The sequence below is a fragment of the Vombatus ursinus genome, unplaced genomic scaffold, assembly GCF_900497805.2.
Source record: "Vombatus ursinus unplaced genomic scaffold, bare-nosed wombat genome assembly UNPS02014768.1, whole genome shotgun sequence".
NCBI classification, from domain to species: domain Eukaryota; kingdom Metazoa; phylum Chordata; class Mammalia; order Diprotodontia; family Vombatidae; genus Vombatus; species Vombatus ursinus.
Genome location: NW_020954546.1, coordinates 3409327 through 3432985, shown reverse-complemented (window position 1 = coordinate 3432985; position 23659 = coordinate 3409327). Strand labels below are relative to the sequence as shown.

Below are 23659 nucleotides of genomic sequence, written 5' to 3'. Positions count from 1 at the left end.
GACTCACACCCTCCCTCCCTCCCCAGCCATAGCCATCCTCCTTCCAAGCCTCTCCAAAAAGAGCTCCAGGAATATGGGATCCAGAAGGAGCTGGGGGAAGGAAATGTCATTTTGGTGGCTGCTGACTTCACCGCAGACAGCTGTATTCAGTCACAGCACCTATCCCTCCTGCTTGGTTTGGGGATGTCAGCTCTTAGGAAGGACAGAGCTTCTCTGAGCTAAGCATCAGCTTCTTTTTCCTGCAAGATAGAATCTGACTGCTAGGAAGGGAAGATGACTTGGGATACCACGCTGACGATTCTGGGGGAAGAGCACAGATACATAGCACAGACACAAGAGCACAGAGAGCTAGAAAGGACCTCAGATGCTTTCTAATCCAGGCGATTCATTTTACAGATGAGAAAGTAACATGACTTGGCCAGGGTCATACAGCTAGCAAGTAGAACTGCAATTCAAACCCAGGTGCTTTGAATCCAAGTCAAGTGCCTTATCCACTATATCAGCAGTTCTTAAAGTGAAATCTATAGACTCCTGAAGGTCGCTGAGCCCCCACAAGTTCAAAACCATATTTATGGTAATATTAAGTCATTTTAATTTCTTATGCAGTAAATATCATTAGATATAGCCCATATAAACAAAGTTCTCGGGGGGGAGTGCTCCATGCTTTTTAAGAGTGTAAAAGGGGGGCAGCTAGGTGGCGCAGTGGATAGAGCACCCACCCTGGATTCAGGAGGACCTGGATTCAAATCCAGCCTCAGACACATAACACTTACTAGCTGTGTGATCCTGGGCAAGTCACTTAACCCCATTGCCTAGCCAAAAAAAAAAAAGTGTAAAAGGGTCCTGAGAACAAAAAGTTTGAGAACCGCTATATCTTCACATTGCCTCATTAATCTCTGTTCTGTAGCTAAGGCCTGATAGGCAGTGATATAAAATCAAATGGACACGGACAAGAAGGAGATATGACTGCAGGGAGGAGAGTGTGGCAGGAGAACTGTTTCTTTTGCGGGGGTCTCTTATGTTCTACATTCTGGTAGAAAGAGAAATGAGCTGAGACCCAAGATGGTAGAAAGTTCTAGAACATCTTGCACATGTAATCATGGACAAACCACTTTGCTTCTCTGTAGTCAAGTTTCCTTACAACTTCAGATCCTGAGCAAGTCACATCAATTCTCTGTGCCTCAGTTTCCTAATCTATAAAATGAAGAGGTTGGATTCAATAGTTCCTAAATAGCTGTAAATCTATGATCCTTCTTTCTAAAACAGGGAGGATAACCTCACCAACATTCTACAGAACAGATGTCAAACACTCAGCCAAGTGCTCCCAAAACCAAATTAAAATGTAACTGGGAAATATTTAACAAAATAAATAAAAATACAATAAGCACGGAAAACATTATATGTTAAAACTAAGTCAATACACAGCCCTCGGGGATCCTTATGTACAGATTGGAGGGCCCCATTTCTATTTGAGTTTCAAACATTGCTCTGTAGGGAAGAATGAAAGAGATTAGGGAAAGGAAAGATGAATAATGTCAGACTTTTAGAGATTATTTTAAGACTCAAAAAATGCTTTACATCTATTACTACATGTGATACTTAACCACAACCCTGCAATGTAAGTACTACAAGTATCATTATCCCTGTTTTACAAATGAGGAAAATGAGGCACAGGGAGGAATTGTCCAGCTATCAGAGGCAGGATTTGAACCCATGTCTCTCTTGGTTCTGTCCAGAATGCTTGCTATTCCTCCATCTCTTCTCAGCCCTTGTGACTGTTCTTTTCAGTGGGGCACCGAGGTGAACCCCTTGCTCTCGAGGATAAAGGGTATGACGAACAAGTCCACTGATAGGTCTGATGAAAACAAAAATCGTGGCTAGTGCCAAGGGTAGCCTGACTCTCATCCCACGCCAACTTCCTCCTCCTTGCGCTCCTTCAGAGCAATCAATACAAGCACCAGCCTCCAACCAGTCCCATCAATCCCTTCCACCTTCCCCTCTGACCTCTCCAAGCCTTTCTCTAGACTCAGCTCTGAAATCGAGGCAGAGGCCATCACTCCAATTGGGCTCAAAAGGAGGTTCAGAATGGCCCGTCACTGGGCCCTACAACCAGGGACAGCTCCTGCTGGCAGAGCTGGGATGGGGGAGACAAAGGCCGTCCAGGCTGAAGATAAATGAACCCCTCAACATGCTACAGTAACTGTGGTCCCCTAATAGAGGAAAACAAAGGATTGCCCCTGCAACACTTGCTGGAAAAGATGAAGGCACATCAAAGGAAGCCAGGCTCGTTCAAAGCCCCAACTTAATTGTCAATTAAGCATGCATAAGGGAGAAAACGCCATGACAACCCTGGGCTGCATGCTGGTGCATTATTGTCGAGCCTGGGGAGAACACTGAAAACAGCTGATTTTGCTGACAATGTGTTTGTAGGGCACCTTGTAAGCAATCAGCACATGACAGAAGCAAAGCTCGCCTCCTCCTCCCCCCCACTGGCCCTATTGTAGAGGACATTCCAGGGCTAGGGTCACCCGGTGGTCATCGTGGACTTGCAGAAGGTGGATGGATGGTGGACAGATGCACAGCTCAAAGTGGGCCAGCACTGTCAACTGGGTTGGCAAGAAAGGAACTGTGCTTGGAGACAGAAAGAAGATTCAGCCTTCCAGGAAACCTCACTACATAGAAAGAAAGTGGCTTGTCCATGATTACATGCACCAGATTTCTTAGGACTTTCCTCCATCTTGGGACTCAATCCATTTCTCTTTCTACCAGAATGTAGAGCACAAGAAACCTTCACCAAAGGGTCCCCTCCCTGTCTATGCCTACTAGATTCTATATCACTGCCTTAGCTCAGATAAGGATTAATAAGGCACCACAACAAGATAGGGGCTCTCAAAGCCACCTCCCTCCCTTCCCCAAAGAGGTGGGGGACTATGGGTGTGGAACACTACAGATCATGTCAGACTTTCTCAACATGTCACTTTTACTGAACTATTTTTTTTCCTGTTTTTTATTCTTTCTTATAAGGGACAGAGAAGAGAAGAGCTATGTCGGTGATGTTAAAAAAATATCAAAAATTTATTTTTAAAAAAGCAATCAGCAGGACCATACTGACAATTCATTTTGCAATGTCTTGTCTTACATCTCCCACTAATTTTTCATTTAGGATCCAAATGTTATCGATGGCTCTCTTTCATAGTTCTGGCCAGTATGGAGCAAAATGGGCATATCATTTAGGACCTGAAGATAGAAACCAGTGCTCTCATGTACTTTTCAATTCCTGTTTCCCTTTCTCTCCTATCTCTGAACTTGCCATCTAGCAAGGTATAGTAGAAAGAGACCTCATTTAGGAGAAAGAGAACAGGTTCAAATCCCATCTCTGATGCTTGAGTGACCTTAGGCTAAGTCATTTTTCCCTTCAACTCAATTTCTTCATTTTAAAGTGAGAGGGCTGGTCTAGGTGGCCACTAAGGTCCCTTCCTGGTCTAGATGGATAATCCTTGTGTGACTAATTAAATCACTTCACTTCATTCCAGGAGAAGGCAAGTCTCTTGAGGGCAAGGGTTAGTTTCAATTTTGCCTCTGCATCCCCAGTATCTCATACCTGACATGTAGTAGGTGCTTAACTATTGTTTATAGAATCAAAGTATATTTCACCTCTTTGGGCCTCAGTGTTCCCATCTGTAAAATGAGAGGGTCCAATTAAACGACTGCTAAGGTCTCCTTAGGTTCCCACTATTCCCATTCATAGAGACGTCCTCGGGATGCCATGTTGGGTCACATGGGTCTCTTTGAGGATGGGGGAGGGAGAAAGGAAGGAGAAAGCCAGAAGGCTGCCAAGCTTGATTTAAGCAGTTGGCAAGACCATGGAAGGAACAGCAACAAAACAATTAGAGCTGAAATTATCCTGACTAAACCTAGCCCCAAAGAAGAAATAAGAGAACGCCCCTCCCTCCCTTCCTTGTAGAGATGGAGAACTATGGGCGTGGAGCACTATAGATCCTGTCCGACTTTCTTAAGGTGCTTGTTTTGCTGAACTATTTTTTTTTAATTCTGTCATACGTCAGAAGGGAGAAAGGAGGATACATTGAGAAATGCAGGTGACATAAAAAAATAGGAGGTTTGTTGGCTGACTAATTAATCCAGGGGTATCCCAGAGAAACAAGAAGGAGCAAATACACACACAAGAAAAACCTTTCCAGTTTCCTGGCTGTCATGGGCAGCTAAGTGGCACATTGGATACAACACCAAACCTGGAGTCAGAAAGACCTCAGTTCAAATCTGCCCTCAGACATATACCAGCTGTGTGACCCTGGGCAAGTCATTTAACCCTGTTTGCCTCAGTTTCCTCATCTGTCAAATGAACTGGAGAAGGAATGGCAAACCACCCCAGTATCTTTACCAAGAAAACCCAAATGGGGTCACAAAAGGGTTGGTCATATCTGAAAAAAGGACTGAACAATAACAACACGGGAAATGGGGTGGCCAATTCTGGAAACTGACACTAATATACGCTCCATGTTTCCAAACCCAAGGCCTAGATGTCACTATTTAGTTCTCTGGGTTCAAACCCACTTAACCTCTTTGGGGTAATGAAAGGACTGAACTAGATGACCTCTGATCCTATAATCACATCCCCATAACTCAGATGGATAAACTGAAAAGGAACATCGAGCCCAGCTGTTATATTTTCTCTGCCTCCTCACTCCCTTCAAAGATCAGCTCAGGCAGCCTCTCTCCCATGAGATACCTTTCCTTACTCCTTCCCAGCTGTCCCTTCGCATTGGCTTTGTGTTTTCTCATCCTGTACAAGGTTATTTCTCTCAGTAGAAGATATGCTCCATGTGGGCAAGAACTGTCTTTCTATTCCCACCAAGTGGCACATTAGGTGCTCAACAAATTCTGCTCTAATCAAATTGAATTGAATTTGGCTGTGCTTTGGTGGTGGTAGTCATTTTCATGACCCCATTTGGGGTTTTCCTGGCAAAGACACCAGAGTGATTTTGCCATTTCCTTCTCCATCTCATTTGACAGATGAGGAAACTGAGGCAAACAGGGTTAAGTGACTTGCCCAGGGTCACACAGCTAGTAAGTGTCCAAAACTGGATTTGACCTCAGGAAGATGAATCTTTAGCATTCTATCCATATTGGTCTACGCTGAACTTCTACAGTTGGTAATGCTTTTTCTCTCTGATTATACGATCAGATGAGTTTGGCCTACATTGAGCCACTTCAGAAAGGCCTTTCTTCCCAAGAATAATTTTTTTTTAAATTTTTTAAATTTTTTTTTTTTTGCTTAGGCAGTTGGGGTTAAGTGACTTGCCCAGGGTCACACAGCTGGTAAGTGTCAAGTGTTTGGTCTGAGGCTGGATTTGAACTCAGGTCCTGATGACTTCAGGGCCTGTGCACTATCCACTGCACCACCTAGCTGCCCCCCAAGAATAATTTTATCACGAACAAGGAGCTTGTATGTGGGACTAAAATGGATACTCCATAAAGGGAGCTAAGTTAACACAGTCCTGGTCTTTGGGAAGGGGCCATGAGAAGACAGGGAAGTAAGTTACAGGATTTGAAACAGACGGTCCACTAATAACTACCAGTGTGGCCCCACTATTTGTCTTCTGGGAAGAAAAGCACTAGGTCACTGGGGTTCCCATATGTCAACGAGGAACCAGTGATTTGGAAACAGAACCCAAGGTTGGCTTGGGCACATATGTTCTCATTCTTAATCCTATCTCTCCATTTAAATTAGCTAAAGATCAAAGTAGATGATAATAGTAAAGAGGTGAGCCCCGTACCTGACACATAATAAATGCTATAAATGCTAGCTATTGTTATTATTAGCATGTTGGAAAGAAACTGAAACTGGAAGTCAAGAGGCCTGACTTTGCCCCCAATAGCTGTGATGTTGGGCAAATCACTTTACCTCATTATGACTCATTTTCTCCAATGAGGAAACTGACCTGCAGAGTCTTTAAGGTCAAATTATACCTCCCTTGAGTTAATAGTATTCCCCTTTTTCCATTCCCAAATTACCTGTGGATATTTTATATTTACTTATCCATATACATGTGTGTTTTTCCCTCTCTAGTCGAATGTGAAAACCTTAAGGGCACAGAGAGACTATTTAATTTTTGTCTCTGTCTGCTCCCCCACCAGATTCTAGCATAGTAACCATGTACACAGCAGGCATTTAACAAATGCTTCTTGAATTAGTATTATAGGATCTTAAATCTTTTAATTAGAAGGGATCATATTGTTCAATTCCTCCCCCCCCCACCACCATTTTATGAATGAGGAAACTGAGGCCCAGGGAAGGTAAGACACTTGTCCAAGATCACACAGATAATAAGATTCAGGGGCAGAATTTTCACTCCAGTAGTAGGATTATAGATTTAGGGCTGGACCTCAGGGGCCATTTAATCTAACTCCCCCATTTAATCTAACTCCAGATGAAGAAACTGAGGCCCAGGGAAGTTGTGATTTGTCCAAGGTCATATAGGTAGTAAGTGTCAGAGGCCGATTTGAAGCCAGATTGTCTGACTCTGGGGTCAGCTGTTTTGGATGGCAGGACCTTTAGAGCCCTAACATTTTGGGGTCCCATGGAGCCCAGGCTCCCAGCCCTGGGAAGGGCCTGAGGGTTCTGGGTTTCAGCTGGGCATGACCATTCTTGTAATGCTATCGCTCCAGCGTGGCTGTTTCTCAGTCCCTGCCCTGCCTGCCTGCCTGCCTGCCTTGCCAGACTGCACCATCAGCCCCTCCAGTGTGGGGCACGGGGAGATAGCCCCAGTAGGAAAGAGAGCAGTCTAAGCTAGTGACCCCACAGTGACCTCCCCACAACCTCAGCTTGTCAGAAAGCCGCCGGGCTTTTGTTTGCAGCTCAGGCTCCCTGACTTTGGTGTGGAGATCACAGGTAACGGCACAATGCACATTGTATTCCCAAGAATGCCCCTCAGCCCTACCCCTCCTTCTCCATTCAGCCCTTTTGCTTACTACAAACTGTTTTCTCCAAACTCAGCTCAGCACCAGCCGCTAGCAGTTTGCTGCTTTCCTCTGAAACGCTTTGTCTTTCCCCAGAGGAGCTGAGTTACCCTGAAACTCACCCCAGCCTGCTCCCAGGGGCTCCCGGGGCTCTCAGCAAGCCACCACCTCTTCCTACCTAGCAGCAAGAATAATAGTAATAATGATAACTGACGTTGACAAAGCACTTTGAAGCTCCCCAAGCACTGGGGACACGTTCTCATTCCTGCCTCACAGCACAACCTGGGTACCAACAATATTGTTTTCCTTATTGTACAGAAGCTCAGCAAAGTTAAATGACTTACCCAGGGTCACGTGTCCAAGCTGGGATCTGAACCCCCTCCCCCACACACCTCAGCCTCTTAAGTTTCCCTATCCTTCCTTAAGGACACACCAAAATCCCACCTCCTGCAGACCCTTCCCCCTCCCCCCAGGTGCTAGTGCCTGCTTTTTATCTATCCTGTACGTAATTAGTTATTTACACCTTGCTTCTCCAATTAGATTGTCTTTGAGGGGAGGGAACGTTTTTTGCCTTTCTTTGTATCCTCAGAGCAGGCACATACAAAGCACTTGATAAAGCTTGCTCATTGACCAGTTGACTAACTCCACCTGCCCGTGTTCATTCCCTGACTCCTAGCTTTCCAGCCAACAGCACAAAGGATAGGGAGCCTAAAGGTATATGATTAGGTTGTAAACTCTGTAAGAGCAAAAACAGTCTTACTTTTGTCTTTTTTATCCTCACTAGGCCCCACGGTACCTGGTATACAGTAAGTACTTAATAAGTGCTTATTGATTGACTGTGGGGCTGATGTTTGTTGTCTCTTGCAAGGAAATGACTCTTTCCCAGCTTGGGAGAGAACAGTCACTGCCACAGCATGTGAATACTTTCCCTGGTACTCTGGCCTCATTAGCCCAACCTGCTTTGGTAAGGTCATGCCAATGCCACTGATAATTGGTGCCAGTGGAGTCATCGAGACACTTGGTTGGGCCCTGGAAAGTAAGTCCCTGTCTGCTCTCAGTCTAATTCTAGTTCTTCAAAGTCAGCTATGGGTCCTCTGACTTCAACTATACTGAGCTGCACCAGGGTGACCCAGAAGAAGATCAAGGAGAAAAGATTCTATTTTGGCTAACCTAGTTGAAAAAGGATGCCTGGCATCTGCTCGATCGGAATGCTGGCTGGAGAGTAGGCACTATGCTAGGCCTGCATTTCCCAGACCATGGAGGACACCAATGGGGACAATGGCTCCCGATCCTCAAGACATAAGTAAGAGTATGAGCATCGGAAAGCCATCTTCACAAAAAAATGCTTCTGAACTCCTAACTGAATGGTGCACATCTTAATATTTATGAACTTCATTAAGGCTTACACACATCACCTCATCTGGGTCTCATGATCTCTTGTGAGTTTGATACCGCAAAGTCTGATTATCCCCAATTTATAGATACGAAGACAGCCACAGAGGGATTAAGTGATATACTCCTGGTCAAACAGCCAGTAGGTTTCAGTGGCAGGATTCATACCCAGGACTTCCTGACTTCAGATCCAGATCCTATTCACAATCCTTTCAGGGTGTATGTTATCTATTTTGCATTTTTCAAAAGAAAAAAAAATTAGAAGGAGCCCAGTTGTATTGTACCTGGCATGAATGAGGGATAGGGCCAGTGTCCTCATCACCACAACACCCCAGATCATGCTATCGGTGTGAAGTTGGGTGACCTCACTTGAAATCTCCTCATGCCTCAGTTTCCTCCTCTGTAAAATGAGGGGGATTGGACAAGATGGCCTCTGAGATACCATCCAGTACTAAAAGAACTGGAATTAGACCAAGACCAGATAGGACTAACTTTCCAGGGCTGTTGGGCCACTCAAGAAGCAAAGAAATGGATAGGTTTTGCCCTACTATGTAGTAATAAGGATGGCTAGCATTTACTTAGTCCTTTAAAGTTTACAAAGCACTTTACATATCATATTAACTCAATCTTTGCAACAACTTTGGGAGGTAGGGGCTATTATTATCATTCCCACTTTACAGAGGAGGAAACTGAGGCTAAGAGATGCTAAATGACTTGCCCAGGGTTCACACTGCTATTAAGTGCCTAGGTCAGAACCGAGGTATTCCTGACTCCAAGGCCAGTACCCTCGCCACTGTGCTATCTGCCTCCTGCAGAGATACCTCTCTCTCTTCCTCCTAGGCTCTGATTCTGTCTCCTCTACCAGATTGGCCCCACCCACTACCCAGCTGCCAGGTCCCTGAAGCCAGAAAAAATGCCCTTTCATTATCTCCCATCTGATGCATCCCCAGATCGTAGCATATCGCCTGACACATAGTAGGAATTTAATAAATGTTGATTGATCGATGAGTTCCTGAATCAGCAGACATCCAGAGACAAGGACGAAGAGAAAGAGACCCCTCCCTTTAAAGGTTAGTCCTTATACTATGACATTGAAAAGGGCAAACGGGCAGGAGTCCCAACCCTTCACTCTCACTATACAGAGCCACCTTCTCTAGTCCTACATTCCTCCTTAGAAAAACATCCTGACTCAAAGGTGTTGCCAGTACCTTCCTAGGAATTACCCAAAGCATCCTTTTACTAACAGAAGGGACCAAGAAACACTCAGCGGGAGGAAGAGGCCCTGCCACTTCAGTGGCCTTTATGTGGAGAGGCGCCCACTCAGTCTGCTTACCTGATAGCTTACTTGGAGGAGAGGCACTTGGTTGTGTGTGGTGGGGGGAGCCATGGGACAGCATTGGGTTCAGGCCGTGTGGCTGGTTTGTGCTGTAGGCATCCATGGCCAGCTTCTGGCGGAAGGCTTCCTCCTTCCGGCGGTTGGCAAACCAATTGTAGACACGGACTTCAGTCACTAGGTTGGAGCCCAGGCCATGAGCTTTGGATGGGGAGACTCCTCGTTGCAGACATTCTGCCCTATGACCAAACAAAAGAGAGATATGTCGAGATAGCATGGGGGGAGATAGGGTCCTTTGGAATTTATTTAATATCAAGCAATGGTCCTTGCTAGGAATACCGTGAGGCTAAAGTTAGGGTGCTGGGGTGGGAGGAAAACTGATTTCTATCATTGAGCCCTGGGTCATTAGATGCAGACAAGTTAAGAAGACCCTGGACACTGTCACAGGGTCTTCTATTCCCTCTCCCCCCCAATTCCCCAAAACAAAAGGGCCCCCAAAAACTGCTGACTATATACTCCACATATACTCTACAGCAAGACATCTTTCTTCCTTCCTTTCTTCTCTCCTCTCCTCTTCTCTTCTCTGTCTCTCTCTGTCTCTGTCTCTCTGTCTCTCTCTCTCTCCTCATATGGCATTTAGAAAAAAAATTTTCCTGCCTCTTAGTATCCTTTTCCCAGCCAGATCTCTCTCTATCTCTCTGCCTCTGTCTCTGTCTCTGTCTGTCTCTTCAACCCCCCCCCACCCCACCCTGCCTTACTTTTTTTCCTTCCTTCCCATTATGGGCTTCTTTGGCAATGTGGTGAAGTCAGAATATTATTTTCACATAAATAAAATAAAATGATGGATTACAGAGGAAACCAATTCTTTTGAAATACAGTGATGAAAATTTAAAAAGAAAAAAAAAAGAAAAGGTAACAGACACCAGGTTCACAGATCTGCTGAATCTCTGTTCTGTAGGCTGCAAACATAACTATGGCTAAAGGGCAGCATGGTGCAGTCGTGAGAATGTAGGATTGCTAGTCCAAGGGCCTGAGTTCAAATCCTGACTCTGCCACTTACTACCCCTATACGCTAGAACAAGTCACCTTTCTGAGCCTCAGTTTCCTCCTCTATAAAATGAAAGAGTTGAATGAACTCAATAACCTCCGGAGTTGCTTCCATTTTCAAATCTGTGATCCTATGACCAAGTCAAAGAAAGTCATTTACATGGACCATTTGGGTGGTTCCTGATGATAGGTGAATGGAGCAGTTCCAGTTTTGGTCTTCTGGGAACTTTCAATTTTGTTATTTTTTTTTTCCCAAAATGTCATCTTCTTCATGGTTCACAGAGCTAGAAGGGACCTTAGCCTTCCTCTAATCATAGGCTCATAGATTTACAGGTGGAAGGGGCCACAAGGGCCTTTTGGTTCAACTCCCCCATTTTGTAGAGCAGGAAAACTGAGGCTCAGAGAAGTGACTTACCCAACAATCACACAGATTAGAAGTGGTGGAGCCAGGATGAGCACCCCATCCTCTGATTCCAAATTCACTGTATCATGCACAAGGTCACATAAGTGCCTAGAAGAGGATCTGAACTCAATTCTTTCTGATTCCAGGTCCAGAACTCTAACCACCAAGCCATCCACCAACCATCTCATTTTATAAATAGGGAAACTGAGGCGTGGAGAGGTGAAGCATTTGTCCCCAGGTCATACAGGAGTAAGCAATAGGGTAGCAATGGGAATCCAGTTCTTTTGACTCCAAATATAATGTTCTTTCCATCGTAAACTGTAACATTGTCTCTGAGACCACCATTCCAGCCCCTATAGAGTACACTGTTCTTTGGGGAACTTCCAGTTAATGAACAAAGAAGTATGAGAGAAATAGGAATTCTTATGCATCTGCCATCTCCTATGAAGTGGGATGTGGAAGAGTCTTTGAAGGACAAAGGATGTGGTTTAGTGGTTGGTGGGTGGTAGACCTAATACTCCTGGCTGCCTCAGTCTGTCAGGAAGCCACAAAAGTGATTGAAAGGCCGCTCTTAAGGATGGTACGGGCTCTTGGTTTCCCTGTGCTCATTATCTGGGCATGGGAAGAGCAGGTTGGGGCTCATGTGGCATTTAGGAAAGGATTTTCCTGCCCACATTTCCCTCCCTAGGCAGATCTTACCACATCCATCAGTGCCCACACCCAATCCAGCCAAATAGCCCCATGTCACTCAAATTGAGATTTGGAAGCCACACAAATCTTTACTGGGTTTTGAACTGGTTGAAAGCAATAAAAAAAATGAATGGCATTCACAGGAAAGCATTTATGACACTCCCTGTACGACTTTGGGCAAGTCACTTAACCTCGATGGGCCTCAGTTTCTTCAACTATAAAATGGGGGGAGGGGGTTGGATGGCCTCTGTGGTGCCCTTCCAGCTCTGTATCTTATGATGGAATTAGTATCTGTGTGACCCTGACAAGTCATTTAACTTCTCTGGGCCTCAGCTTCCTCTGCCATAGAACAAGAGGGTTAAACTAGATTGTCCCTAAGTTCTCTTGCAGATCAAAATCTATGATCCTGTAAGTTTATGTATGAGATGGCAGCATAACACAGTAGAGAGCATGCTAGATTTAACATCAAAGGACCTGGGTTTGAATCTTGCCCCTACCCACATTTCTTACCTGTGTGACCTCAGGCAAGCCCCTCTGGGCCTTAGTTTTCTCATCCATAAAATGAGAAGGTTGGAGTAGTTTTCTTCTAAGAACAATTCCTACATCTATGGACCTATACCAGCTTCCAACACATAGTGAGCACTTGATAAAAGTGTGTTGACTTAACAAATACTTGCTGACCTATGAATCTGGATGAGAAAGGCAGAGTTGAAACACACACACACACCAAGTCCCAGGGCTTCTAACAATTATCTCAATTAAAATTGGCCTTTCAAGCCATAGACATATAATTATCATTTATTCATAAGTTAATATTATATTTAAATATATTACATGGTATTTATAATATTCATTATAATGCAGTAATGCTATTACTAGATTACATATTAATATGATGTTAATGTACGATTGTGATGATATCAATGTTGGCCATATTAATATTATATATGATATTATGATGTATTTTATCTATTATAACTTATTTATAATAGATTTTATAATAATAACAATAATATTATAATGCTACTGAGAGCATAGTATGTGTTGTTACCCATGAGATGTAAGCCCCTTAAGGGCAGAGATTTTTTTGTCTTTATATCCCCCAGTATCTAGCCCAGTGCTATATGTTGTTTCAGTCATGTCCAACTCTTTGTGACTCCATTTGGGGTTTTTCTTAGCAAAGATACTGGAGTTGTTTGCCATTTCCTTCTCCAGCTCATCTGACAGATGAGGAAACTGAGGCAAACAGGGTTAAGCGATTTGCCCAGGGCCCCACAGCTAGTAAGTGCAAAATTGGAACTCAGGTCTTCCTGACTCCAAATCTGGCACTCTATCCACTGCACCACACAGCTGTCCCTAAATGCTATGTAGTAGATGCTTAATAAGTGCTTGTTGAATTGAATCTAAATTTATGATTTAACTAAATTTTCCCAAGTGAGGCCGATTGCAGTCGATCTGATCTCTCCATTCTCTTTTGCCTGCCTCATCAGATCATAGATTCAGAAGTGGGAGGAATTAAGACGGAGGAGCCTTGTTCAACATCACACAGCTAGTAAATGTCTCAGGCAGGGTTTTAGCTAAGGTCTTCATGACTTCAGATCTAGCATTCTATCCACTGCTCCATTCTGTCTCTCATAGTACCCGCCTTGAAACCAGCAACAGGAAGGATGGCTGGCCAAGGTTAAAGCCTGCGACCAAAAGACAGCTTTATTTCTAAAACCAATTAACCTCTGTGGGATCAAACTCGTGCCTCTCACCTCCAGGAAAACATGCCATAGATCCATTCCATCTGACCATCAATAACTTCCAATTGGCTTGCATTTGTCTCTTGATGCATCTTAAATGACCACAGCTGGTTCCCATGGGAACCGTTCCTAAGCAGTCTAGAGGGGGTGTGGCTAGCACAGACTTTTTTCTCCCGGGGCTTATTTACCAACACAGTGTGGGTGCATCTAAATGTGGCCAGTATTAAACACAGTGCCTGGCACATAGTATGCGCTTAATAAATGTTTATTAATTGAGCTATCAATGTCATTACCTGTTGCATTCTTCCACTAGGGCTTCCCTCTCCTCCTTGCTCGGGTTCTTTTGCCGGTCGTAGGCCTGGTACAAGATTTGCTGGGATGCAGGCCCCCATTTGAAGCGGTTCCGGCGCATCTTTTTGTTGGCAGGCTCAGAGCAGGCATCGTCCGGCTGCCCAGCCCCCTGGCTCTGCTGGCTGAACTCTGGAAAGAGAAACAGCAGCTGATCCTGACTGCTTTTGTCTGTCATATTTCCAGAACTTTGGACTGTCTGGTTGAATTCTGAAAAGAGAAAGGAGCAGATTTGATAGGGTCTGTAGCCTCTACCCAGATGACAGACAGATAAATAAACACCTACATTCCCTTCTCCTAATTTTCCACTCCAGCTCTGATCTATTATATCTGTGTGACCTTGGGCAAATAATGTTACTTCTCTAGGCCTCAGTTTTCTCATCCATGAAATGAAAGGATTTGACCAGATGGTCCCTGTGGTACCTTTCGGATGTAAAACCTACGATTGTATCAGCCAATATTATTTCTTTTTTTTTTCTTTTTCAAGGAGTTGCAACCCAAGAGCCATTGTTTCAGAGATGATTTGTTTTTATTTGACCCTCAGACATGAAGCAATACTCTAAAACCAAAGACCGTTTTCTCTTGTTTTGTTTATTCTAGCATGTTACAGAAAGAATTCTTGGCTGGGTTGGAACATCTGGCTTAAGAGGCCCTGGCACCAAATCTCTTTAAGTCAAAGCTTTAAGGTAAACTGCTTTTTAGTATCTTTTTGAGTCACAGTCTTTAAAAGAAACATTTTCAGGGAATTTGAATTCTTAAACTCCTGATGTCTCTAGTTGTTTGTACCCTAGATGTTCAGATTTTTAAAATAAATTATTTAACTCCTTTCCATAACCACCTTGGAAGGGACTCTTTTTATTTACATTAGCACACACACACACTAACATCTATCCCAGAATTCTATAGCACAGAATTGCCAGGAATAGGAGAAGCTTTACAGACTAATTCACTTAATCCCTAACAAGAATAGTTTATGAGAAAGGTAAATTAATAATAGCACTTTCTATAGCACTTAAGAGTTTTCCTCCCTCTCAACAATCCTGTGAGATATGAAATATAAGCATTATGATTAGCCTTATTGTGTAGGTGGGGAAACTGAGGTTCGGAGAGAAGTGATTTGCTTAGGACTCACATAGCTGGTGTGTAACAGATCAGAAATTCAAACCCCAGACCAGAGAGGTAGTGAAGTACAGTGGAAAGATTCTGAAATTAGAGAACCTGAGTTCAAATCCTTTGTTCCATTATTCCCTATCTATATGGCCTTGAGCAAGTCATCTGACTTCTCTGAGCTTCAGTTTTTGTTTTGTTTTTTTGTTTGCTTGTTTGTTTTTTGGTTTGGGGTATTTTTTTTATCAATAAAACAAGAGAGTTGGAGTAGATGTTCCCTTCTAGCTCTAAATCTGTGATCCTGTGACCTGGGTTCAAATCCCACCCCATTGACTACTTTCTTGGATCCTTCTAATGTGATCCTAGGAACTAGAGCCCTGAAGGACACGCTCACCAGTTGCAAGTGACCATGATGGCCAAGGCCTTAGATGTGGACAGGAGACTGGACATTGTCCATCCTATCTTGCCAGTCCCATTTGATGACCACCCATGTTTCTAGTAGAGCACAGGATATAACGCTTCCTTTCTTTTTTAAAATCTTGGTTATAAGGGATGGTTCACTGGGCAGGGGATAGGGAAGAGATATTTTCAGAAATGAATGTGATGGAACAAAAAAAATGTCAACAAAAACAAAGTAATTTTTTTAATTAAAAAGAAGTTAATAAAAAAATTTAGAGCTAGAAGGGACCTTTATCCATGAGGACGCTAATACTCAAGGACATGAAATGATTTGTCCAAAGTCACACAGACACAGACACAGACACTCTTAGGAGAACGTAGAGGGTCGATCTAAGATTGGAACTCATGTTCTCTGCCACCAAGTCCAGTGATCAATATTCCCTATCAGCGTGGTGCAGCGGGGAGTGCACTGAATTTGGAGCCAGAGGACCTCAGATCTTGGGATCTCAACTCTGTCACCTGCTACCTGCGTAACCTTAGGCAATTCACCTAACCTCTCACAACTCGTTTCCTCATCTGCAAAAATAAGAGGGCTGGATTAGGTTGTCTTTAAGGTCCCTTTAAGCTCCAGACCTATGATGCTACAAGTTCAGATTCAAACTATGGGTGTATACCTGCCTGGTTGAAAGAAAGCAGGACAGAATATGCCACAGCTGTTGGTTGTGGCTCTGACCCCATCACTAACTCATCTGATTTGGAAGACTCTCTGCATACTTCTCTTATCATCATTTAAATCATGCTCTAGGCAGTCAGATTTACTAGCAGGGGGAGTCATTGACTAAATTGGACTCCTGTCTGGGTCACTCAATTTCTCCATCTGTAAAATGGGTTCAGTAGAAACCTAAAGAGCATTTTGATAGTCTTAGCCACATTTTGGAATGTAGTCAGAATCTAAGTGGGGTGAATAACAGCAGCAGAAATAGCGATAATATCATGAACTTGTATTGTGCTTTTCAAATCACTTTCTAGTCTATTATGATACATGCTCACAATAGCTTCAAATATCAATATTCACGTGTCTTTTTCCTACAAGTCTACAAAGTGCTTTCTAGAGTTCCACACCTTGATAGGGTCCATCTTTTGTTGTTTTCCCTACTCTCTGTGCTAAGCCAAGCACTCAGAATAAGAACAATCAGCATTTCTAGATTTCTTGAAAATGTGCAAAGCCCTTTATATTATCTCATCAAAGCCTCATAACAACTGTTTTAGGTAAGTATTACAGGTGTTATTAGCATCTCCATATTATAGATGAAGAAACTGAGGTTCAGAATGGTTAAGCAACTTGCCCCTTGATCATGAAGCTAGCAAGTGTCAGAGGTAGGATTTGAAATCAGGTCTTTCCCAAGCCCTGTCCAGGGCTTTTATTCATTATGCCACAATGCCTTTCATGGAGGATCACCGAATAATAGCTAATATTGAAACTGATATTCCCAAGGACCTAGAGGGATGAGGTATTTGACTTGAACAGACATTATGTAAAAGAAAACTCAAATTTGACAGTCTCAAAACAAAACAATCCTCAAGAATAGAAGAGACAGAGTGATACAAAGAAAAGATCACTGACTTTAGAAATGGAGGAAATCTCAAATCTGACACCTACTACTTATATGACTTTGGGTGAGTCATTTAATTTTACTGGCCTCATTTTTCTCATCTGTAAATTACTAGATGACCACTAAGGTCTCTTTCTGAATCTACAATCATATGAACTATAAATAGTAACCTCAGGTGAAGCCATTGCTCTGCAGCATGTGCAGGAGGAGGGGTGACTGCCAGTTTACAGACTGTACCTTATAGAAGTAGTACATCTTTGCTGCATGCACAGCCCTGGATCAAACTACACAGGAATAGTAATATCCATGAGCTGACAACTTCAAAGCCTCTCTAGCCTTTCCCTGTTTTAGAGAATTCAGCCTCCCCCACTAACTTCACTGCTCACACTCCCCTTCACTTGGCTTCCTTTCTAATTTCAGTTTAATTGGAGGAGGTGAAAAATGTAAACTGTCCATAAAAATGGATTTGCAGAAGTCGGCTTCTGTTTCATTTCTAATGGGACCCAGAAGAGTAGCCCTGGCGATTGTTGTTCTAAAGTCCTTTCATGAAAGCAGTCAAGACTGATGGATGGTTCCTTTTCTTTTCTATAGTTCTATAAGGAAATGTTCTCTGTCTCTCTGTCTCTCTGTCTCTCTCTCTATCTATCTCTCTCTCTGTCTCTCTCTGTCTCTCTCTCTCTCTCTCTCTCTCTCGTTATGTCTCTGCTGGTCTGACTCTGTCTTTTTCCATCTCTCTTTGTCTCTGTCTGTCTGTCTCTGTCTCTGTCTCTGTCTCTGTCTCTTCCACATACTCACACACACATTCCCATCCTTCTGTGCTCTTTACCTCTCTTCTCCCTCTTTCCTCCTCCTCCCTCCCCTTTGCCTCTTTTCTTCTCCTTCCTTCCTTCTAATGCCTAAACTTCTTAAATCTGACACTTTGAAAGAGGGGTGGGGTGGGGGTGGGGAGCACCTATCTCTCACTCTATGATAAAGGTCTTAGGATACTAGATCAAAAGCTGGAAAGGACCCCAGAAGCCACCTACTCCAATCCATCCATTTTATAGAAGAAGAAACTGAAACTCAGATGAAGTGACTTGGCCAAAGCTATGCAGGTAGTATGGATGGAGTGGGGATCTGAACCCAGGTCCTCTTGACTTCAAATACACCATTTTTTCCACTACACAGAGGAAGCAATATTCTTAAACCCCATGGGATTTCTTGAATTCATATAGTAAAAGAAGTGGGAGCATGAACATCTTAATTATTTTAAGAGTTTCATTTCCCAGCTTTTGAGGGAGTAAAAGCTAGATGTGGCGTCAAGTAGCTTTGTATGTCTAAAAAGTAGAAGCAGTTGGCTAGAGGAGCCTCAAAGGAAGGTAGTGGGAAAACATTGTATATATACACACATATATACATACAAAATTTTATATATATAAATGTGTGTATATAATATATATGCACACACATATACAAGTGTGCCTGTGTCCATGTGTGTGACATCCATTAACTATTTTTTTAACCAGGAAAAGAACCAGACCAAAACAATTGAAGCACAAAGAGAAAAACAATGCTTTCCTAAAGCAAAACAATTTGTCCTTCATGCTCACATTATTCATCTATAACTGAGTGAATTTTCAAACTCTCCAAACTTAAAAAAAATGTAGAGAAAAAAACCTTCTTAGTGGCAAGATTAAACAGAAAAAGTCTTGTGGTGGAGGTGGGGGGAGGAGTCTAGACTTGGGGGTGGGGGGAGAGTTGGGATCAACCAACAGCAACTCCCAGCAAACTTCACCAAGTATTCTACTGCTGCCCACTGGCCCAGCTTGCTATTCAAACTTGGACAGAGGAAGGAGCACCAAGGAGGCATTCGAGGACCTGTTCGAATTGGAATTTTTCCAACGATTCTGTTGGTGAACATCTACTCAACCCTCAGTGTCCCCTTTGGGAAGTGGAGATTTCAATACTGGACTGTTCCCTCTCCTTGACCCCTAAAAACCTTCCAGACTTCCCCAAGCAGGGACACTGGGACCACAGCTAGTGGCATGAAAAGCTAGAGGGCGAAGGGTATGTCACCTATATACCCTGTGCTTTTTCCAAAAGGGAGCAGGGTGTGGAAATAGCATATCTCCCTTGGAAACTTGCATCAGCAATATAGTACCCAGTCTAGGGGGGAGATGGGGGAAGGAAGGCAGGGCATTTTCTCCTCAACCTACTTGGGAATTCGATGTACACAGAGGAAACTAGAAACTAGATCAGGGCCTTTTGCAGATAATAAGAGGTAACCCTTTGACAGGTAAGCAGCCAAAGGCTTGTTTCCATCCCTACACCCGATCTCTGTCTGTCAGTCCTATAGTGGCAGGGGGGCTAACCCATTCCCTTACCTGGCCCCCACCTTCCTCCTTGAAATTAACCAATTGCTCTAGTAAGTGTCCTTAATGATGAAGAAACCAAGGCAGTATAGAGAGGTCAGTGACAGAGCAAAGTTCCTTCAACAAGCCAGATTCAGAAAACACTTACGTCTCAAGATCTCTCTCTGCTTCCGGACATACCAGGTGTACAGTGCTGCACGCTTCTGGGTCTTCATCGGCGTCCCCTTGTTGAGGTGCTGCGAGAGGTGTGACTGGTTCAGGCCTGTAACATCCACTACCTCCCTCTGGGGGATGTTATGCTGCTGCATATATCCCTTGATCATCTTGGCTGCCCTCCAGGGGTCCTCACTAAACAAAAAAAGCACACAGTTAGGATGCTCGTTGTAGAAATTCAGGAGAAACACTGATGCAGGATCGTAGAATTTTCAAGTTGAAAGGGGCATGAGAGATCACCCTGTCCGATCCCTTCATTTCACAAAGGAGGAAACTGAGTCCTAGAGAGATGAAATGCTTTATCTAAAGTTACCCAGGAAGTGGCAGAGCCGGTATGCCTTCAGCTCCAAATCCACAGCTCTTTCTACTGATGCAGGAAATGCAGCAAAACAAAACAAATCCAAACCAAAACACAAAAACTTAACTTTCTATGGCTCCAGGTTAACAGTCCCAGTTCCCCACACAGCCTATTCCATCCTGGGGGAGCTGGCAGCAAGTGAACAAATGTGAAGTCCAAGCTCAGACTATCCAGACGAAAGGAGATGAAGGTTCTGTCTCTGAACTGGTGACCACAGAAACCCGTCCTTGAAAACTAACTAAAACTGATAGCTTTCTGATCGATTTTACTTATTTTTCCCCTGATTAGGTAGGAAATGCAAAACAAATTAAAAACAGTAACAACAAAGATGCAAATATCATTATCTGCGGTGGGGTTGATCCCAAGATGATAGGGAATAGAAAGGAAGTGAGGGTGAGCTTCTTCAGCCGTCTAATTCCACCTTGATTACATTACTTCCTTTGGAGTGCCTTAGTTTCAGATGAGTAAAATAGGAATGGCCCATACCCATCTACCTCAAAGAGAGACTTAGAAAAGAGACATTGTTCCCCTTTTGTAGGTTTGTGAAATGGATTTTCAGCATTCTAGAAAAGTATCAAGAAATTGTCACTAGGTTAACATTTCCCCTCTTTGAAGGTAACCCAAAATGTTTTGTTTTTTGTTTTTTGTTTTGTTTTGTTTTTTGTTTTTGTTTTTTAATATGGACTCTAGCTTCCCTACCCCTGGAGAAAAACAATGAAGGACAACGCAGGATTTTACAATTCTGAATAATACATAAAAAATTTCAGCCTAGTCAAGGTTAAAAAAGAAAAGCTACTGTTTCTTCATATTCTGGCCAGATTTCTCCTCTGATGTAGTGGGGGTAACTGAGAACGCATTTTGCCCATTAGCTTCGATTTAGAGTCCTGAACATAATAATGCTTTTCAATTCTATTAAACTAAATGGGGCGGCACGATGACAACAACAAAAATCCAAACCCAAAACTCTTCAGAATTTGGGAAGAAAAATGCCCAGGCGACCTACTGCCTCCCTTACAATAACCTTCAAATTCCATCTATCCTTTAGGATTTTTTTTTCATTGTTTCCCCATGTCGTATCAGGTGGCTTGAAATTGACGAGATTTTTATCTAAAACAAAAGGTTATACTATAATACGGCTGGGGGGGGGGGGCATCTCCCCTACCTGAATGTCAACATGCCTGTTAAAATTCGTCTGGGCCTGTGTGAATCCATTAAAAATGATTTGGAACGATCATAACAAGTCATGGCGTCACAACATAATCAGCAACTTCATTCTTAATTATGACACTCAGAAACATTTTCATTATACTTTTATAAATGAAATAAAAACGTCTTACTAAATAATTATGCTACCATATTTTAAAAAACGTGTTCTCTAACTGCAGCGATTCCTTTCGCAAATCCTTAGGTAATAAATTAATGAGGGGGGAAAACGGTGTTAGATCCCCGAGTTTGGGTAGCTGCCGGTAAGAGGAATTCGGAGATTAGCCAAGGAGCCATTCATCGCCAATATTTATAAACTGTCTCTAAATTAGACATTACTTTTCATCAGTGCTAAAGGCAAAATGAGGAAGAGAAAAGTTTCAAACACAGAAAATTTCTCTGGAATCTCTCTAGAAATGGAACTATTGGTGTTTTGGACACTGGCATTTAAATATCAGAAATTGCTCAGAAAATGTGCCGAGCCGAATGTTTACTAGATTTCCTTAGAGAGAGGGGAAAAAATTTTGGAGGAGAGATAAGAAAAATAATTTTAAAAGCTGACAAATTCATTTGGTTGTTAGCTTCTTTGTTTGTGTTAACAGATTCGGCGATTTGGGATCTAGTTTTTAACCTGGTTTTATTTTAACGTTTCAGAAACGCTGGGAAGTGAAGCAGCTTGGGGCCACGCTTAGCTCAGCCTGCCCGTTCCAACGAGGAATTCGTGGAATAAATGAATGGAACGAAAACTCTGTGCCATGAATCCACAATGGAGCAGCTTCAAAACATGCACCAAGAAAAACAGTGGAGCCCTACTTAATAAACAAAAACAAAAACAAAAAATCCTCCCTAGAAAAGATCTCTTAAATCTTGGGATAAGGTGGTGTGGGTAAAAATTGATCTCAGAATTCAGGAGTATTCCCTAGGGGGGGAAAAGGCTGCTGAACCAACTCTCTATTTTTTAAATACTATTTTTAAAAAAAGAAAGGAAAGAAAGAAAGAAAGAAAGAAAGAAAGAAAGAAAGAAAGAAAGAAAGAAAGAAAGAAAGAAAGAAAGAAAGAAAGAAAGAAAGAAAGAAAGAAAGAAAGAAAGAAAGAAGAAAAGAGAAAAGAAAAGAAAAAGAAACAAATCTTTCAGGTGGCATTTACTCCGAACAAACATACTGGACAAAAGCTCAGGCCACATTGTATTAAGAAGGCAGGTGTCAAACGCCTTTATCTCCCTGTCCGCGGGCCAAGCGCCGGCAGCCCTACGCGGCAAGGTCCGTCAGGCTCACGCGAGTTTTCAAAACAATTCCCCATTAGCCCTCGTGTGTCAATTTCCTGACCCCCGGGAAACTCGCTTTGCCTGGGGTGTAAGGGGCTTTATCCCGGGGTCTTTCTAAGGGAGGAAAACATACTGTGTCAAAAACAGGCCGCCTGGAGCCCAACCCAGACCTGAGCTCAGCACCACCCAACCCCTGCAGCCTCAGCCCCAGGACACAAGGAAATTTGAAAGAAAGAAGGCGTCTTGCCTCCCCAACCCCCCCCCCCCGGCCCAGTGAAAGGAAAATTCACGCGGGTTTTCTTGCAAGTGAGGACTCTGGCTGTGTGTGCGCCGTTCAAGGGAGGGAGGCTCACGCGGCGGGACAGCCTCTCAGATTTGTCCAGGGAAAAAGAATGCCTTTCTTGGGACTTAGAGGCGAGTCACAGTTCGGGACCCAGGGAGTGAAGGAAGCGCCCGCCGCCCGTCCCCGGGGGAAAAAAGCGGAGAACTTCATACTTAACACTTAGCCTAGAACCCAAGGAGAAGGGGTGTGGGGGTGTGTGTGTGTGTGTGTGTGTGTGTGTGTGTGCATATTTCCTGTCCTGCCTGTGACCAGAGTAGAGCTCTGGCTGTAGGATAGCTAAAAGGAAGGAGGCAAAGTAAAAGTAAGGAGACCCGGTGTCGGGCCCTACTGGGGTTTACAGAGCAACCCCCCGGGCGCTTTAGGCTGGGCCCGCCCGCCTAGGGGGATGCGGCCCCAGACTAGCGCCTGCTAGGCGGTAAGCCCCTCCTCGCTGGGCCAAGTGGGCCCGAGGGAGGGGCTGGGCCCAGGTGCGCGCGACAATGGTCCCGCGTGTGTGTTTGTGTAGCAGCTGGGAGTGTGCCCGTGCCCGGTGTTATGTTTATTTCCTTCCCCCTTTTAAGCCCAGTTTACAACTTCACCAATGAATAACCCGCCTCTCTATTCAAGCCTAATCACAGCCCTTTGTGTATCTTTCTGTTGATGATTTATAGAAATAAATTAATAACACCCCAACTCCACGTGCTGCCGTGTACGTTTCATCCCGGCTGAGAGTGGGCCGGGCGGAGATGGGGGTACACACGGGCGGGACCCCCGAGGATTGCGGAGACCCCGCTGAAACCCTCCCCAGTCTCCTAAGGGCAGTGGAGTCCCGTCCAAGAGAAAAGTTACAACTCCCATGGCCCTTTCAGCAGCCCAGGCCTCCGGCTGCCCTG

At 43.7% G+C, this 23659-nt stretch overlaps 1 protein-coding gene across 2 annotated transcripts in view; it reads right to left on the bottom strand.

The window, feature by feature from the left end:
• LOC114043439 (hepatocyte nuclear factor 1-beta) overlaps positions 1-23659 on the bottom strand; it is an 83114-nt gene that overhangs the window by 57313 nt on the left and 2142 nt on the right. Inside the window, exons 2-4 of one of the 2 annotated variants that reach the window (XM_027862568.1) lie at positions 19555-19754; positions 13882-14146; positions 9704-9942 (exon numbers count right to left, since the gene is read on the bottom strand). In XM_027862568.1, coding sequence (XP_027718369.1) covers positions 9704-9942; positions 13882-14146; positions 19555-19754 — 704 coding nt within the window. The remainder of the gene's footprint in view (positions 1-9703; positions 9943-13881; positions 14147-19554; positions 19755-23659) is intronic. The other variant, XM_027862569.1, reaches the window with a different exon arrangement.